The following is a 16,545-nucleotide window of genomic DNA, read 5'->3' as shown; positions in this document are numbered from 1 at the left end:
AGATGTGTCTAACAGAAGTTTATGGAGCCCTGACTCTGGCCAGAGACTCAACAGTTGGAAATGAGTCACAAGGCTAAAATGAGAAATTGAGCAAAATTGACCCAATACAGTCTTCATCTATGGAGTGAAGGTGCCTTAAATTCTGACCAATGGCAGCAGTGAAAGCCTAAACCTGGGGGCACATATGAGTTACCTGTTGGAGGTGTCACTCGAGAGACGCTGGGGTCTATGAGTGCTGGGAATCAGAGGAACAGACAAAAGATTTTATGAAATCTGTATAAACAAATCTCTAAAGATAATACTGGAAGTAATAAAACTACTGCTGTTATTGTAGCATTTGTCTTGCAGAAAATATGTAAACTAGGGAAACGTGTGAAGACATAGAAGTTTTCATTTTTTAAATCACTCAGAGAAAAATATTTTGGTATATTTCTATCAATTTTTTCTATTTTATTTTACATAGATAAGATCATTATCATAAAAAATATATGGTTTTATATACAGTTATGCATCACTTAATGATGAAGTACATTCTAAGAAGTGCATTGTTAGGCAATTTTGTGTGAACATCATAGAGTGTACCTTCACAAACTTAGATGGTATAGCCAACTAGGTGCCTAGGCTGTATGGTATAGCCTATTGCTTCTTGGCCACAAACCTATATAGCATGTTACTATATTGGAAGATGTAGGCAATTGTAACACAATGATAAGTATTTGTGCATCTAAATATATTTAAACATAGAAAAGGTACAGTAATATATGGCATGCAAGATAAAAAGTGGTACACCTGTACAGGGCACTTATCACGAGTGGAGTTTACAGGACTGAAAATGGATCTAGGTAATTCAGTGAGTGAGTGGTGAGTGAATACAAAGGCAAAGAGTGGTATCGTACACTACAATAGACTTTATAAACACTGTATGCTTCAGCTGCACTAAGTTTATAAAAATATTTTTCTTTCTTCAACAATAAATTAACCTTAGCTTACCATATAAACTTAAAAAAAAGGTTTGACTCTTGTAATAACACAGTTAAACACACACAATGAACGGCTGTGCACAAATATCTTCTTTGTTTATATCCTTTTTCTATTAGCTTTCTTCTATTTAATTTTTTTATTTTAATTTTTTTACTTTTAAAACTTCCTTGTTAAAAACTAGAACACAAACGCATTAGCCTCAGCTTACACAGGATCAGGATCATCAGGATCTCTGTCTTCTACTTCCAGATCTTGTCCCATTGAAAAGTTTTCAGTGGTAATAACACACATGAAGTGGCCATCTCTTTTAACAAGGCCTTCTTCTGGAATTCCTTCTGTCTAAGGACCTACCTAAAGCCATTTTATAGTTAACCTTTTTTTTTTTTTTTAATAAGTAGAAGGAGCATACTCTAAAATAATATAGTTTAGTAAACACATAAACCAGTACATAGTCCTTTATTATCAAGTATTATGTACTCTACATAACTGTATATGTAATACTTTTATACAACTAGCAGTGCAGTTGGTTTATTTACACCAGCATCACCACAAACACATGAGTAATACTTTGCACTACGATGTTATGACAGCTACAACATCACCAGGCAATAAGAACTTTTCACCACCATTACAGCCAATGGGACCACCTCCATATATCTGGTCCGTCATTGACTGGAACATCATTAGGTGGCTTATGGCTGCACTTCTTTTTACCTAATATCATAGCATTAATTTCCTCAATGATAAAAAATTCTTCATGAAACTTTTTTTTTTAAAAACAAGTTCTCGCTTTGTCACCTAAGCTGGAGTGCTCACTGCACCCTTCGCCTCCTGGGCTCAAGTGATCCTCCTAACTCAACCTCCCAGGCACTGATTTTTAATGACTATTAAATATACTCATTCAAAGAAAGAGCAACCACTTAAAATCCAGCCTTTTCAAACTTTAGGTTTCTGAAAAAGCTCCAGACTTGGAAGTGGCTGGGGAAAATGTTCTGAATAATAATAACAATGATGATGATAAAAACATCCCCTGAGCACTCAAAGTAAATATTTGAGGATGGTAAAAATAAAAAAAGGCCCTAAATTATGCCTTTTACAATGTGATTTTATTTTTATCATATCATGCAAAAGGCATGCTGTGATTGATTTCATTTTCATCTTCAAGCCTCAGGGATGGAATGCAGAGAACAAGAATGTCAAATAGCCCACTTCTGCATTTCAACAACCAAGTTCCTAGCCTAAAATAACATTTTAATTTAAAGATTATATAGCATTAACAAATTGCAGACCAGAAACTAAACTTATCTGTTTTCAGATTCTGTTCTTCTAGGCTGGGACATTGGCTTTTAAAACTCAAATACTAATTATTTAATATTTTTGTTCTTTGCACTCTATGGCATCATCTCTTCCCTAAGGCACAAAGATGAGATACACTGGGCATAAGGAACTTAAATGAGGACAATATCAGGTGTGATATCTTGTGAGATCATTGATTAATATATCAATATTATATTATATATTAATAAAACAAAATATTCCCTGAGAGAAATAATTATTGCTCTGGTGATGTTCAGTGTATCTGTGTTTTGGCCAATTTCAAGGTTCAACCTATGGTAGATCATGACCAGGCTTGTAGTGGGCCTGATACTGCAGTAAGACATGATGGCAAGCCAGAGCAATTGGGCAAACAACAAAAAAACAAAAAACAAACAAACAAACAAAAAACAAAGACAGAATCCTAAAAGCAGCAAGAGAAAAGAAACAAATAACATAAAATGAGCTCCAGTATGTCTGGCAGCAAACTTTTTGGTGGAAACCTTACAAAGAGAGAGTGGCGTGATATATTTAAAGTGCTGAAGGAAAAAAACCTTTTACCCTATGATAATACCAGATCCATCCTACAAGAAATGTTAAAGGGAGTACTTCAATCAGAAAGAAAAAGACATTAATGAGCAATAAATAATCACCTGAAGGTACAAAACTTACTGTTAATAGTAAGTATAATAGTAACCACAGAATATTATAACACTGTAACTGTGGTATGTAATACTCTTATCCTAAGTAAAAGACTGAACAACAGGGCTGGGCACGGTGGCTCATGCCTGCAATCCCAGCACTTTGGGAGGCTGAGGTGGGTGGATCACCTGAGGTCAGGAGTTCGAGACCAGCCTGGCCAAACTGGTAAAATCCCATCTCTTCTAAAAATACAAAAATTAGCTGAGCATGGGGGCGGCTGCCTGTAATCCCAGCTACTCGGGAGGCTGAGGCAGGAGAATCACTTGAACCTGGGAGGTGGAGATTGCAGTGAGCCGAGATTGCACCATTGCACTCCAGCCTGGGCGACAGAGCAACACTCTATCTCAAAAAAAAAAAAAAAAAAAAAGAAGACTGAACAATAAACCAATCAAAAGTAATAACTACAACTTTTCAAGACATAGTACAATGAAATATAAATAGAAATAACAAAAAGTTAAAGAGCAGGGGGGTAAAGTTAAGGTGACTTTTTTTTTTTGTTACTTAGTTTTTATTTCATAATCATAAACTTAACTCTGCAGTCCAGCTAGGCATGGGAGAGAACAAGGAAAACATGGAACCCAAAGGGAACTGCAGCGAGAGCACAAAGATTCTAGGATACTGCGAGCAAATGGGGTGGAGGGTGCTCTCCTGAGCTACAGAAGGAATGGTCTGGTGGTTAAGATAAAACACAAGTCAAACTTATTCGAGTTGTCCACAGTCAGCAGTGGTGATCTTCTTGCTGGTCTTGCCATTCCTGGACCCAAAGCGCTCCATGGCCTCCACAATATTCATGCCTTCTTTCACTTTGCCAAAGACCACATGCTTGCCATCCAACCACTCAGTCTTGGCAGTGCAGATGAAAAACTGGGAACCATTTGTGTTGGGTCCAGCATTTGCCATGGACAAGATGCCGGGACCTGTATGCTTTAGGATGAAGTTCTCATCTTCAAATTTTCCCCATAGATGGACTTGCCACCAGTGCCATTATGGCGTGTGAAGTCACCACCCTGACACATAAACCCTGGAATAATTCTGTGAAAGCAGGAACCCTTATAACCAAACCCTTTCTCTCCAGTGCTCAGAGCACAAAAATTTTCTGCTGTCTTTGGAACCTTGTCTGCAAACAGCTCGAAGGAGACGCGGCCCAAGGGCTCGCCGTCGATGGCAATGTCGAAGAACACGGTACGGTTGACCATGGCTAGTAGTACAGGACTTTCCTCGGCGGCAGCGTCTGCAAAGCCGGTGACTTTTTATTAGCTTTCTTTTTGCTTATTTATGCAAATAGTGTTAAGTTGTTATCAGTTTAAAATAATGAGTGCGTGTGTGTGTGCTTTTTTTTTTTTTTTTTTTTTTTTTTTAAATAATGCAAGCCCTTGCATGGCAATCCAAATTTATTGAACTACTGATGCTAAGTTATGGAAAGTTGCACCACCTTAATTAGGGCTTTTAGTTTACATCTGGCCATTTCAAAGTAGTTGTAACATTAGGTTGATCTATTTAAATATTGTGGCTCTTTGTTGGATAGACATACAGCCTTTACATCCAAACATTAATGCATACAAGTCAACAAGGCATTGTTAGGTAAAACAACAACAGGTACTGCAAATTAGCCCTTGTGACCAATTACACATGATTAAAATTACTTCCCACATTCACGTCCACAGTACTCATCCACCATTTAACATGTCAACCAAAATGTTACACATGTGAAACAATCAATAACAGGCAAAAATACTAAACCTGTATATTTCATATTGCAAATACACTATGCATGAGCAAGCAAGGGATTCACAGTGAGAATCCATAGCTGCAGAAGCCTGAAAGATTTAGAAAAATTGTTAAACCATTAAAAAATTGTTTGAAAATATCCACTTCTTGTTGTAGACTCTTACTGTACACACAGCTATAAACATTTTTCCTATGTAAACAAAAAAGGAAAAATATAATAAGAGATTTGAAAAGTCTGAACATTTCTTTCCCAACAGATATTAAAGGCAACATCTTCAAATTAAGATATTATACTGAAAGGACTATCATATTTTAAAGACAAGATCACTGCTTCATAGTTTCTCTTTAAAAAATTAAAAAACTATATAGCTGTGTTAATCAAAACGCATATTTTGTACAATGATAATGATCTTGAATTTTTTTAAAAAAAGTATGATAAGCTACAAGTATCAACAAAACAAAGGTATCTAGAGCAGTCTGTATAGGATCTCTTTGGACTTTCTTTTATTATGCTAAAATAGTGGTGGTTTTAGAATTTGCATTATTGTACTCTCCAATACAAAGCATGGGGCACGTTCAAGTATACAGTACACCATTTTCATACATGTACAACATTGGTGGATGAAGAATGTCTCTTAGCAGTAATACTGGATGTAGCTTCTGGTTTTACCAGCTGCATATTCTACAACTATTAGATGAGTAAAAATCTCTCTTGTGCTACTGGAAAGTTATTAGAATGTGCAAACTGATATGGCATCTTTCATCTGTCTCTTAAAGGGTACCACCACAAGAGAGTCCACTTAAGATGTTGGTAGGTTTAACAAAGTTGGAATTGCTCAGGCACTGTTGAATTGGGCAACATTCTTCAGACCTGGCTCAGAGCTACAGTGCATTTAGTATATTAAAGCAGTTGACATGATGACTTTTTGCAAGCCTTCCCAGGCACTGGAGGTTTTCTGTTAATTGTCACACTAGGTCATAAAAGTTTCATTACCTTATTTTTGAGATGGAGTTTCACTCTTTTTGCCCAGGCTGGAAAACAATGGCATGATCTCAGCTTGCTGCAACCTCCACCTCCTGGGTTCAAGCGATTCTCCTGCCTTAGCCTCTCGAGTAGCTGGGATTAGAGGCATGTGCCACCACGCCCGGCTAATTTTGTGTTTTCAGTAGAAACAGGGTTTCATCATGTTGGCCTGGCTGGTCTCAAACTCCTGCCCTCAGGTGATCCACCTGCCTCGGCCTCCCAGAATGCTGAGATTACAGGCATGAGCCACCATGCCTGGCCTTAAGATTTATTTTTTATTTTGCCAAAGATTCTAAGAATGCACAGTTGTTCCACTGTCTTGCTAGATTTTGACCTTGTTCCTTCCCTACAACTCTTTTATTTTCCAAGTCACTCCTATTACTAACCATCATTGGGACAATATCAGTGTCTTTAACTTGAATAATCTGTTCTCTCAGATCTTGTAAATCATAAAATGTGAACTGTGCTGGGATGGTATAAGCTAATACAAAGCCTTTTCCATTTTTATGTACAAACGCTTTATTGTTGTAAATTGTTCTGTTCCTGCAGTATCCAATATTTCAAGCATACAGAGTTGTGCATCTGTTTCAACTTGCTTTCTGTAATATCTTTTATTGTAGGATCATGTTTTTCAACAAAAGTTCTTTGTACAAATTGTACAGTCAAAGCAGAATTTCCAACACCTCCTGAGCCAAGAATGACTAATTTATACTCAAGCATGATACAAATTTTTTAAAACCTAGTACCTCTCATGCTGTCACCAGGTCTCTGCAGTCAGTGTTGCTCTGTGCTTTCTCTGAGTTGCTACTGCTGGTGCTATGCGGGTCTTGCCTCTGCCACTGCCACTCTGGCTGGTTTATATGCCTGGATAATGAGTTTTAAAATAGTATTTGCAAGCGTCATGGTAACCTCACATTGAAATCATATCACCAGAGAAAATCATCTTCAGTAGAGGAAGACAAGAATGAAAGAAAGAAGGAAGGCCAAAACACAATAAGAAAACAACAAAATGACAGGTGTAAGTCCTTACTTGTCCATAATAACCTTAAATGTCAACGGGCTAAACTCTCCAATCAAAAGACATATACTGGCTGAATGGATGAAAACAAAAAACAAAAAACAAAAAAACCACAAAAACCAAAAAACTCGTTGATCTTCTGCCTGTAAGAAACACACTTCACCTATAAAGATACACAGAGATGGAAAATAAAGCGTTGTAAAAAAAATATTCCATGCCAAGAGCAGGAATATACTTATATCAGACAAAATAGAATTCAAGACAAAAGCAATAAGAAGAAAAGTAGGTCACTATATAAAGATAAAGGGGGTCAACTCAGCAAGAGGATACAACAATTTTAAATATATATATGCACCCAACACTGGAGCACCCACATATATAAAACAAATATTATTAGAGCTAAGGAGAGAGACAGACTCTAATACAATAATAGCTGGAGACTTCCACACCCCACTTTCTGCATTGGACAGATCATTCAGACGGAAAACCAACATAGAAACATCAGACTTAATCTGCAATATAGACCAAATGGATCTAATTTACAGAACATTTCATCCAAGGGCTGCAGAATACACCTTTTTTTTTTTTTTTTTTTTTTTTTGAGAGGGAGTCTTGCTGGGTCGCTCAGGCTGCAGTGCAGTGGTGTGATCTCGGCTCACTGCAACGTCCGCCTCCCGGGTTGACGCCATTCTCCTGCCTCAGCCTCCCGAGTAGCTGGGACAACAGGCACCCACCACCACACTAGGCTAATTTTTTTGTATTTTTAGTAGAGACGGGGTTTCACCATGTTAACCAGGATGCTCTCGATCTCCTGACCTCATGATCCACCCGCATCGGCCTCCCAAAGTGCTGGGATTACAGGCCTGAGCCACCACGCCCAGCCCAGAATACACATTGTTTTCCTCAGCACATGAATCATTCTTAAGGATAGGCCAGATGTTAGGTCAAAAAACTAATCTTAAAACATTAAAATATTGAAATAATATCAAGCACCTTTTCTGACCAAAATAAAATAAAACTAGAAATTAATAACAAGAGAAATTTTGGAAACTATTCAAACACATAGAATTTAAACAATATGCTCCTGAATGATCAGTGAGCCAATGAAGAAATTAAGAAGGAAATTGAAAAATTTCTTGAAACACATGATAATGAAAACACAATATACCAAAACCTATGGGATACAGCAAAAGATGTACTAAGACAGATTTTTATAGTTCTAAGTGCCTACATCAAAAAAAAAAAAAGGAAAAACGTCAAATGAACAATCTAATGATGCATTTTAAAGAACTAGAAAAGCAAGAGCAAGCCAAAGCCAGAATTAGTAGTAGAAAAGAAATAATAAAGATCAGAGCAGAAAAAAAACGGAAAAAACAGGAAAATCAATGAAACAAGTTTTTTTTTGAAAAGTTAAACAAAATTGTCAAACCTTTAGCCAGTTTAAGAAAAAAAGAAAGAAGATCAAAATAAATAAAATCAGAATGAAAAAAGAGACATCACAACTGATATCTGCAGGTTTTCCAAGGATCATTAGTGGCTACTACCAGCAACTACATGCTCATAAATGGAAACATATAGAAGCAATGGACAAGTTCCTAGATACATATAACCTGCCAAGATTGAACCAGGAAGAAATCCAAAACCTGAGCAGACCAATAACAAGTAATGAGATTGAAGCTGTAATAAAAGTCTCCCAGTAAAGACAAGCCTGAGACTTAATAGCTTCACTGCTGAATTCTAGCAAACATTTAAAGAAAAACTAATACCAATCCTACTCAACTTATTCTGAAAAACAGAGCAGGAGGGAATACCTCCAAACTCATTCCATGAGGTCAGTATTTCCCTGATACAAAAACCAGGTAAAGACACACCAAAAAAGAAAACTACAGGCCAATCTTTGATGAATACTGATGCAAAATTCTGCAACCAAATACTAGCAAAATGAATTCAACAATACTTTAGAAAGATCATTCGTCATGACCAAGTGGGATTTATCCCTGCTATGGAAGGATGATTCAACATATACAAATCAATCAGTATGCTACATCATATCAAAAGAATGAAGGATAAAAAGCACATGATCATTTTAATTGATGCTGAAAAAGATTTGGTAAAATTCAACGTCCCAGGCCGGGCGCGGTGGCTCAAGCCTTTAATCCCAGCACTTTGGGAGGCCGAGGTGGGCGGTTCATGAGGTCAGGAGATCCAGACCATTCTGGCTAACACGGTGAAACTCCGTCTCTACTAAAAAATACAAAAAACTAGCCGGGCAAGGTGGCGGGCGCCTGTAGTCCCAGCTACTCGGGAGGCTGAGGCAGAATGGCGTAAACCCGGGAGGTGGAGCTTGCAGTGAGCAGAGATCGCACCACTGCACTCCAGCCTGGGCCACAGAGTGAGACTCGAGATTCTGTCTCAAAAAAAAAAAAAAAAAAAAAAAAAATTCAACATCCTTTTATGATAAAAACCATTAAAAAACTGGGGATAGAAGGAACATACCTCAACATAATAAAAGCCATATATAACCTACCCATAACTAGTATTATACTGAATGGGGAAAAACTGAAAGTCTTTCCTCTATGGTCTGGAACATGACAAAGATGCCCACTTCACCACTGTTATTCCATACAGTACTGGACATCCCCCCTAGAGCAGTCGGACAAGAGAAAGATATTAAGGGCATCCAAATTGGAAAGGAGGAAGTCAAATTATCCTTGTTTGCAGATGACATATCTTACATTTTGAGAAACCTGAAGACTCCACAAGAAAAGTAGTAGAACTGATAAACAAATTTAGTAAAGTTTCAGGATACAAAACTAACATATAAAAATCAGTAGTAGCATTTCTATATGTCAAGAGTGAATAATCTGAAAAAGAAATCAAGAAAGTAATTCCATTTACAATAGCTACAGATAAAATTAAGTATCTAGGAATTAACCAAAGAAGTGAAAGATCTCTATAATGAAAACTATAAAACACTGATTAAAGACATTGATTAGGACACACAAAAAATGGAAAAGCATTCCATGTTCGTTAATTGGAAAAGTCAGTATTGTTAAAATGTCCATACTCCCCAAAGCAATCTACAGATTCAATGCAAACCCTATCAAAATACCAATGACATTCTTAACAGAAATAGAAAAAACTGTCCTAAGATTTATATTGAACCACAAGAGACCAAGAATAGCTAAAGCTATCCTAAGCAAAAGAACAAAATGGGAGGAATTACATTACCTGACTTCAAATTATACTACAGAGCTATAGTAACCAAAACAGCATGGTACTGGCATAAAAATAGACACATAGACCAATGAAACAGACTAGGGAACCCAGAAACAAATCCACACACCTACAGTAAACTCATTTTTGACAAAGATGCCAAGAACATACACTGGGGAGAAGACAGTCTCTTCAATAAATGGTGTGGGGAAAACTGGATATCCATACACAAAGGAACAAAACTAGACCCCTATCTCTCTCCTTATACAAAATTCAAATCAAAATGGACTAAAGACTTAAATCTAAGACCTCAAACCGTGAAACTACTACAAAAAACATTGGGGAAATCTCCAGAACATTGGTTGGGGCAAAAATTTCTTGAGCAGTACCCAACAAGCACAGGCAACCAAAGCAAAAATGGACAGATGAGATCACATCAAGTTAAAAATCTTCTGTACAGCAAAGGATACAATTAACAAAGTAAAGAGAAAAATCCACAGAATGGGAGAAAATATTTGCAAACTACCCATCAGACAAGGGATTAATAACCAGAATAAATAAGGACATCAACCAACTCTATAGGAAAAAATCTAATGATCCAATCAAAGGATAGGCAAAAGATTTGAATAGACATTTCTCAAAAGAAGACATACGAATGACAAACAGGCATATGAAAAGCGTTTAACATCATTAATCATCAGAAAATGCAAATCAAAACTACAATGGGATATCATCTTACCCAGTTAAAGTGGCTTATATCCAAAAGACAGGCTATAACAAATGCTGGTGGTGATGTGGAGAAAAGGAAACCCTTGTACATTTTTGATGAGAATGTAAATTAATACAACCACTATGGAGAACAGTTTGGAGGTTCCTCAAAAAACTAAAAATTAAGCTACCGTATGATCTAGCAATTCTACTGCTGGGTATATGCCTAAAAGAAAGAAAATCAGTATATCAAAGAAATACCTGCATGCCAATGTTTATTGCAGCACTGTTTACAATAGCTAAGATTTGGAAGCAACGTAAGTGTGCATCAATAGATGAATGGATAAAGAAAATGTAGTACATATACACAACGGAGAACTACTCAGCCATATTCAGTCATTTCCAACAACATGGATGGAACTGCAGATTATTACATTAAGTGAATTGAGCTAGGCACCGAAAGGCAAACATTGCATGTTTTCACTTTTTTGTGGGATCTAAAAATCAAAACAATTGAATTCATGGACAAAGAGAGTATAAGGATGGTTGCCAGAGCTGGGAAGGGTAGTGGTGGGTGGAGTGGGGAATGGGAGATGGGGACAGTTAACGGGTACAAAAAATGCAGAAAGAGTAAATAAGACCTACTATTTGATAGCACAACGGGTGACTATAGTCAATAATCACTGTACATATTAAAATGACTTAGAGCATACTTGGATTGTTTGCAACTCAGTGGATAAATGCTTGAGGGGATGGACACCCCATTCTTCATGATGTGCTCATTTCACATCGCACATGGATGTTTCAGAACATCCCCTGTGCCCCATAAATACATGCACCTACTATGTACCCATCAAAATTAAAACAAACAAAAATCCAATCAAAAAGACGTTCAGCTCAAAACAAAATCTCATGCATGTGTTACTCATAATGAGAACCTTATATCATTAAGAAAAGTTTAAGTTACATTTAGTATAATTTATTTAAGCAAACAAGGAGGTTGGCCTGGTGTACCGCGGTGACTCACGCCTGTAATCGCAGTACTTTGGGAGGCAGAGGTGGGCGGATCACGAGATGAAGAGATAGATACCATTCTGGCCAACATGGTGAAACCTCGTCTCTACTAAAAATACAAAACTTAGCTTGACGTGGTGGTGTGTGCCTGGTAGTCCCAGCTACTTGGAGGCTGAGGCAGGAGAATTGCTTGAACCTGGGAGGCAGGGGTTGCAGTGAGCCGTGATCACGCCACTGCACTCTAGCCTGGGCGACAGAGGGAGACTCAGAAAGAAAGAGAGAAAGAAAGAGAGAAAGAGAGAAAGAGAGAAAGAGAGAAAGAAGAAAGAAGAAAGGAAGGAAGGAAGGAAGGAAGGAAGGAAGGAAGGAAGGAAAAGAAAGAAAGAAAGAAAGAAAGAAAGAAAGAAAGAAAGAAAGAAAGAAAGAAAGAAAGAAAGAAAGAAATCTTGTACAATGTTTCCTTCTCAAGGCAGACACTTGAACATATCTTAGGTTTCTGGTAACTAGTTTCAGCTTTCTCAATAGACCTGATAAGGCAGTATTTTAGTTAATATGTAGTAAAGTTCTGAGAGTGCTCTAACAAACTTCCTTGTTTTTAACTCACTCCCAGGCTATTTTTCTATTAATTTCAGCTTTGTTTGCTCTTAAATTTAAAAATATGTATTTGGCTTCTGAGTTCTGTTTTCTCTTTCAGTTGCATTGCTTGATTTGGGTGCCTCTATTTTTTCAATAATTCTTTATTATAGTAGTGCTACTGTTTGCTAAAGCATACGTGGTCAAAACCCAATTCCCTGCAGAGCTGAAAAGAGCTCAGAGAAGTAACGTGGTGGACGACCCACTGAAATGTTCCAGTTTCAGACTATGGATGTGTCACACCCTTGCTGAAATACAATTCGTTTTCTTTGTTTAATTTCCACGTGAAGTGCTCTTCTAAGAACTAACCTTTAATCAGTGGGTGACTTTCTTTATGGGAGTAAAAGGAAGCTATTATGAAATAACTCTTATGGAACTGTTACAAGCTTTCAAGGATTCAAAGGTCTAAACTAAAAAGGCTAAATGTTATTTCAAAAGGCAAATATATCCTAATATAGCAAAACAAAACAAAATCCATCAGCTACTCCTCCAATTGAAGTGATGAAGCCCAAATAATTCATACAGCAAAATGGAGAAAATTAGAAGACTGGCCATCTAAAAATCTGCCATTGGTGGAGTGATGAAGAACATTTACTGTCTGATTCCGAAACTTGTCAATTTTGCAACTCTTGGCTGCCTATGGATTTCTGTGGTGCAGTGTACAGTTTTAAATAGCTGCCTAAAGTCGTGTGTAACTAATCTGGTAAGTCTGTAACTAATCTGGTAAGTCTCGCAATCTAATATTTGTCTTTGCAGGAACTGGAACATGTAGAATTCAGCTTGTTATAACTGATATAATTGTTTTCTCTTTATGAGCAGTTTTCTTATGAGAAGTGGTAGCAACAACGCAAGATAGATTAGTTTTTCTTAAATAAGTTAGCAGCACTTATAATTGCAGAAGATAAAGCAGGCTATTTTATTTCTTTAGGGTACCTGGTCATATATTTTTTGGGCTAGAGGATTGGGTAAAGGAAGTTTAAATGGAATCAATTTTGCCAATTTTATACACTTGAAAATTTCTATTTAAACTCATTTATTACAAAGTCATTAATAGTTGTCTTGAAACATGAAATAGGTTTGACCATAGGATAATGCCTGCTAATTCCAGCTGTGTAGGAAGCTGGATGAAAAAGGAAGCAGATACAGATGCCATGTAAAATAATATTATATTTTAAAGCAATACTTATTTGTACATTTCTTTATTTCTGTTTGTGCATTTGTAATTTTAGTTAGTGAGTTTTTTATATGGAAATTTATGCTTTCATTCTCATTTCTGGGTGTCATCCCTTCTCTAACTATTGTACCATCTCTTCAGTTGTAATTTAGTTGTGCTTGAAACAGTTACTGAATTAACTTTAAAAACCAAATACTCTATAGACAGAGAAATGCACTCTTCCTGTCTAAAGACAAATAATATATCATGATAGTTTACATATGCCCCTATCTACAGCCATACTTTTAAACATAATACAAGTACTAAATATAGTACTCATTATATTATGCTACAATGTTGGAGGTAGAATTCTGTGACAGATTAAAAAAAAAACTTGTGCTTATACACTTTTGATTTAAACTGTAGTTTAAAACACTACTTAGGCTTACCATGGTTAGTAGCATTTTTAAAAAAGTTTAGTATTTTATATAAATCTTTGCCAAAGACTTCATTGCTTTTAATACAGAATTGCATGCTCTGGTTTTTTATATTTGTAACCCAAACATAAAAATGGAAGAATGGAACTACTAAATATTTCAACTACTAAATGGAAAACTAAATATTTTCTTTTCTAAAAAAGATTTTAATTTTTTTCTAATTATAATAAGAATATACATTTTAAATAAAATATTTATAAGATAAAGAACTAGAGAAAAATAAAAAACGTGTAATTCCACCCCTAGTAACCTTTAGATTGAATTTTCTCTTAGTATTTTTCCTCATGTATATATGTGTACATATATATCTATAATTTACACAGTTATGCATCCAGCTTTTTCATTACATTATATTGTGAGTTTTCCCCTAGACCCTAAAATGTTTTTAGAAACAGAATCTTTAATATCTTTAGAGTATTCCATTATATGAATGTACCACCATAATTTATTTGTTAATTTCTCTGCTACTGAAACTGATTTTAGTTGTTTCCAATATTGCAGTCTCCATTTTATTTTACTGTAGTTTTATTTATTCTTATCTTTTTGTGTGGGCTCCTTGCTTTCAGGGTTTGGCAGTAGGAATAGACAGTTTGTTCCTTTGTTGAGTTGCCTTCCGTTCACCACCTACAGAGAAAGGCACAGCTGATGTGTGGCAACAGCAAGAGAGACACGGTCTGCCAATTTGACCAGTGAAAGTACTACACGTTCCGACATAAGGCCTGGAGGGACAAAAGTGAAGTGAATGTACAATTGAATGTAACCATGGTTCACAGGAGAGGATATACAAAGTGCTCAAGTTTATTATATTTTCTGCGTCATTTTAAAAACATGGGCATTTACTCTGAAGGTCATCTATAGTTTTTTGGGTGATTCTTGATATTGAGAAATGTTTTCTTACACACACACACACACACACACACACACACACACACACACAGACACACACACACACAAAAGAATGTCTTGTCTAAAAAAAAATGTTAAGAGTTGCAGGCCAAAATGCACAAAGCATAGTTCTATGCTTGAGCATTGGTATTTCACATTAATTTTAGCTTACGTTAACAGAGATCTACATGTACTAGTTGGAAGTATTAACTGAAAATTTTTTTTGAATTCTAGATGCCATGTGCTGCAGAAAACAACAGATAATTAATGCTCTTCAGAACACTAGTGTTGTGAGATCTTTTATGAGAAAAAAAAAGAATTCATGGTTGAATAATTTGTGGAAGTGTATTTTGCTATGCCCTCTTTTTGTAGATTCACAGGCCACAATAACATATTAAAGGCTTTGTTTAATCATAATTTTCCCATCTTCTTTAGCAACAAAACCCTTTTTTAATGTTTCCATAAGTTATTGGGGTAACAGGTGGTAATTGGTTACATGAGTAAATTCTTTAGTGGTGATCTGTGAGATTTTGGTGCACCCATCAGCCATGTATAGACTGCACCATGTTTGTAGTCTTTTATCCCTCACCCCGCTCCCACTCTTTCCCCTTAGTCCCCAAAGCCCATTGTATCATTCTTATGCCTTTGTGTTCTCATGGCTTAGCTCCCACTTATCAGTGAGAACATACGATGTTTGGTTTTCCATTCCTGAATTACATCACAACCCCCCTTTTCTTTTGAATTAACAAATCGCAACAACTGAGGAACTAACATTGAGAATGGCTCAGGAGTATCAATTCCATTCAATAAATTTCATTCAATATCAATTTATTGAATGGAATCCATTCAATACATTTTCCTAGGTATCTATGTATATTCAGCTCTGTGGTGGATGCAATTGGGAATACAAAAGAAGTAAATTATGTAATCAATACCCTAAAGTAAGTTATCAAATATTGAGGTATCAAGGTTTCTATCACTATAGACAGTTAAAGGCTATTACAAGCATGACATGTTTTTATAATATTAAAGGGTGATGACAATATATTTATTTCTGATTTGTATCTCAAGTTCCAAAGAAATAAACTGAAAATCAACTTAAAGACTAGTAGAAATAATAGGATTTGGAAGATTTTTAAAAAATTAATGTACAGACATGAAAACTTGTCTTGTATATCAATATATAACATTAAAACAAAATAATATAATAAGATCATAATTCTGACTTTTATAAGATATTCACAAATTAACATAGTTTTTATTCATACAGGAATAAACCTATGAGTAAAACAGAATACAACAAAAAAAAACTATGTACATAAAGGAATGTAAAATATGATAAAGATGATAATTCAAACCAATGAGTTGCTATCCATTTAGAATAAAAAATTATTCTACATAACTGTATATTCTACATAAAACTGAATAAAAAATTATTCTACATATTCTACATAACTGCCAGATTCAAATAAATTTCAGGATATATTTTGTAAAAGGGCATGACTTTTGATTGAGTGCAATGGCTCATGCCTGTAATTCCAGCACTATGGGAGGCTGAGGCGGACAGATCCCTTCAGCCCAGGAGTTTGAGACCACCCTGGGCAACATGGTGAGACTCCCATCTCTACAACAAATACAAAAATTAGCTGGGCTTGGTGGCGTGCACCTGTAG

The 16,545-nt window shown here is 36.0% G+C and overlaps 1 protein-coding gene and 2 pseudogenes across 4 annotated transcripts in view; 1 reads left to right on the top strand and 2 right to left on the bottom strand.

Annotated features, from left to right (window-relative positions):
- Window positions 1-3,482: 3,482 nt before the first annotated feature.
- LOC107129407 (peptidyl-prolyl cis-trans isomerase A pseudogene) lies at window positions 3,483-4,237 on the bottom strand (annotated as a pseudogene).
- Window positions 4,238-5,626: 1,389 nt separating this feature from the next.
- Window positions 5,627-6,469, bottom strand: LOC107129406 (ras-related protein Rap-1b-like; annotated as a pseudogene).
- A 6,182-nt stretch (window positions 6,470-12,651) lies between these two features.
- Window positions 12,652-16,545, top strand: part of ROS1 (ROS proto-oncogene 1, receptor tyrosine kinase) — a 142,082-nt gene continuing 138,188 nt past the window's right edge. For all 4 annotated transcript variants that reach the window (XM_045391634.3, XM_065543247.2, XM_015448589.4 and 1 more), the window contains exon 1: window positions 12,652-13,041. In XM_045391634.3, the coding sequence (XP_045247569.2) occupies window positions 12,919-13,041 (123 nt within the window). In that variant the 5' untranslated portion in view covers window positions 12,652-12,918. The remainder of the gene's footprint in view (window positions 13,042-16,545) is intronic.

The sequence above is a fragment of the Macaca fascicularis genome, chromosome 4, assembly GCF_037993035.2.
Source record: "Macaca fascicularis isolate 582-1 chromosome 4, T2T-MFA8v1.1".
In the NCBI taxonomy this organism is placed as follows: domain Eukaryota; kingdom Metazoa; phylum Chordata; class Mammalia; order Primates; family Cercopithecidae; genus Macaca; species Macaca fascicularis.
The sequence above is the reverse complement of the archived record's forward strand: the minus strand, read 5'-3'. Positions and strand labels throughout refer to the sequence as shown.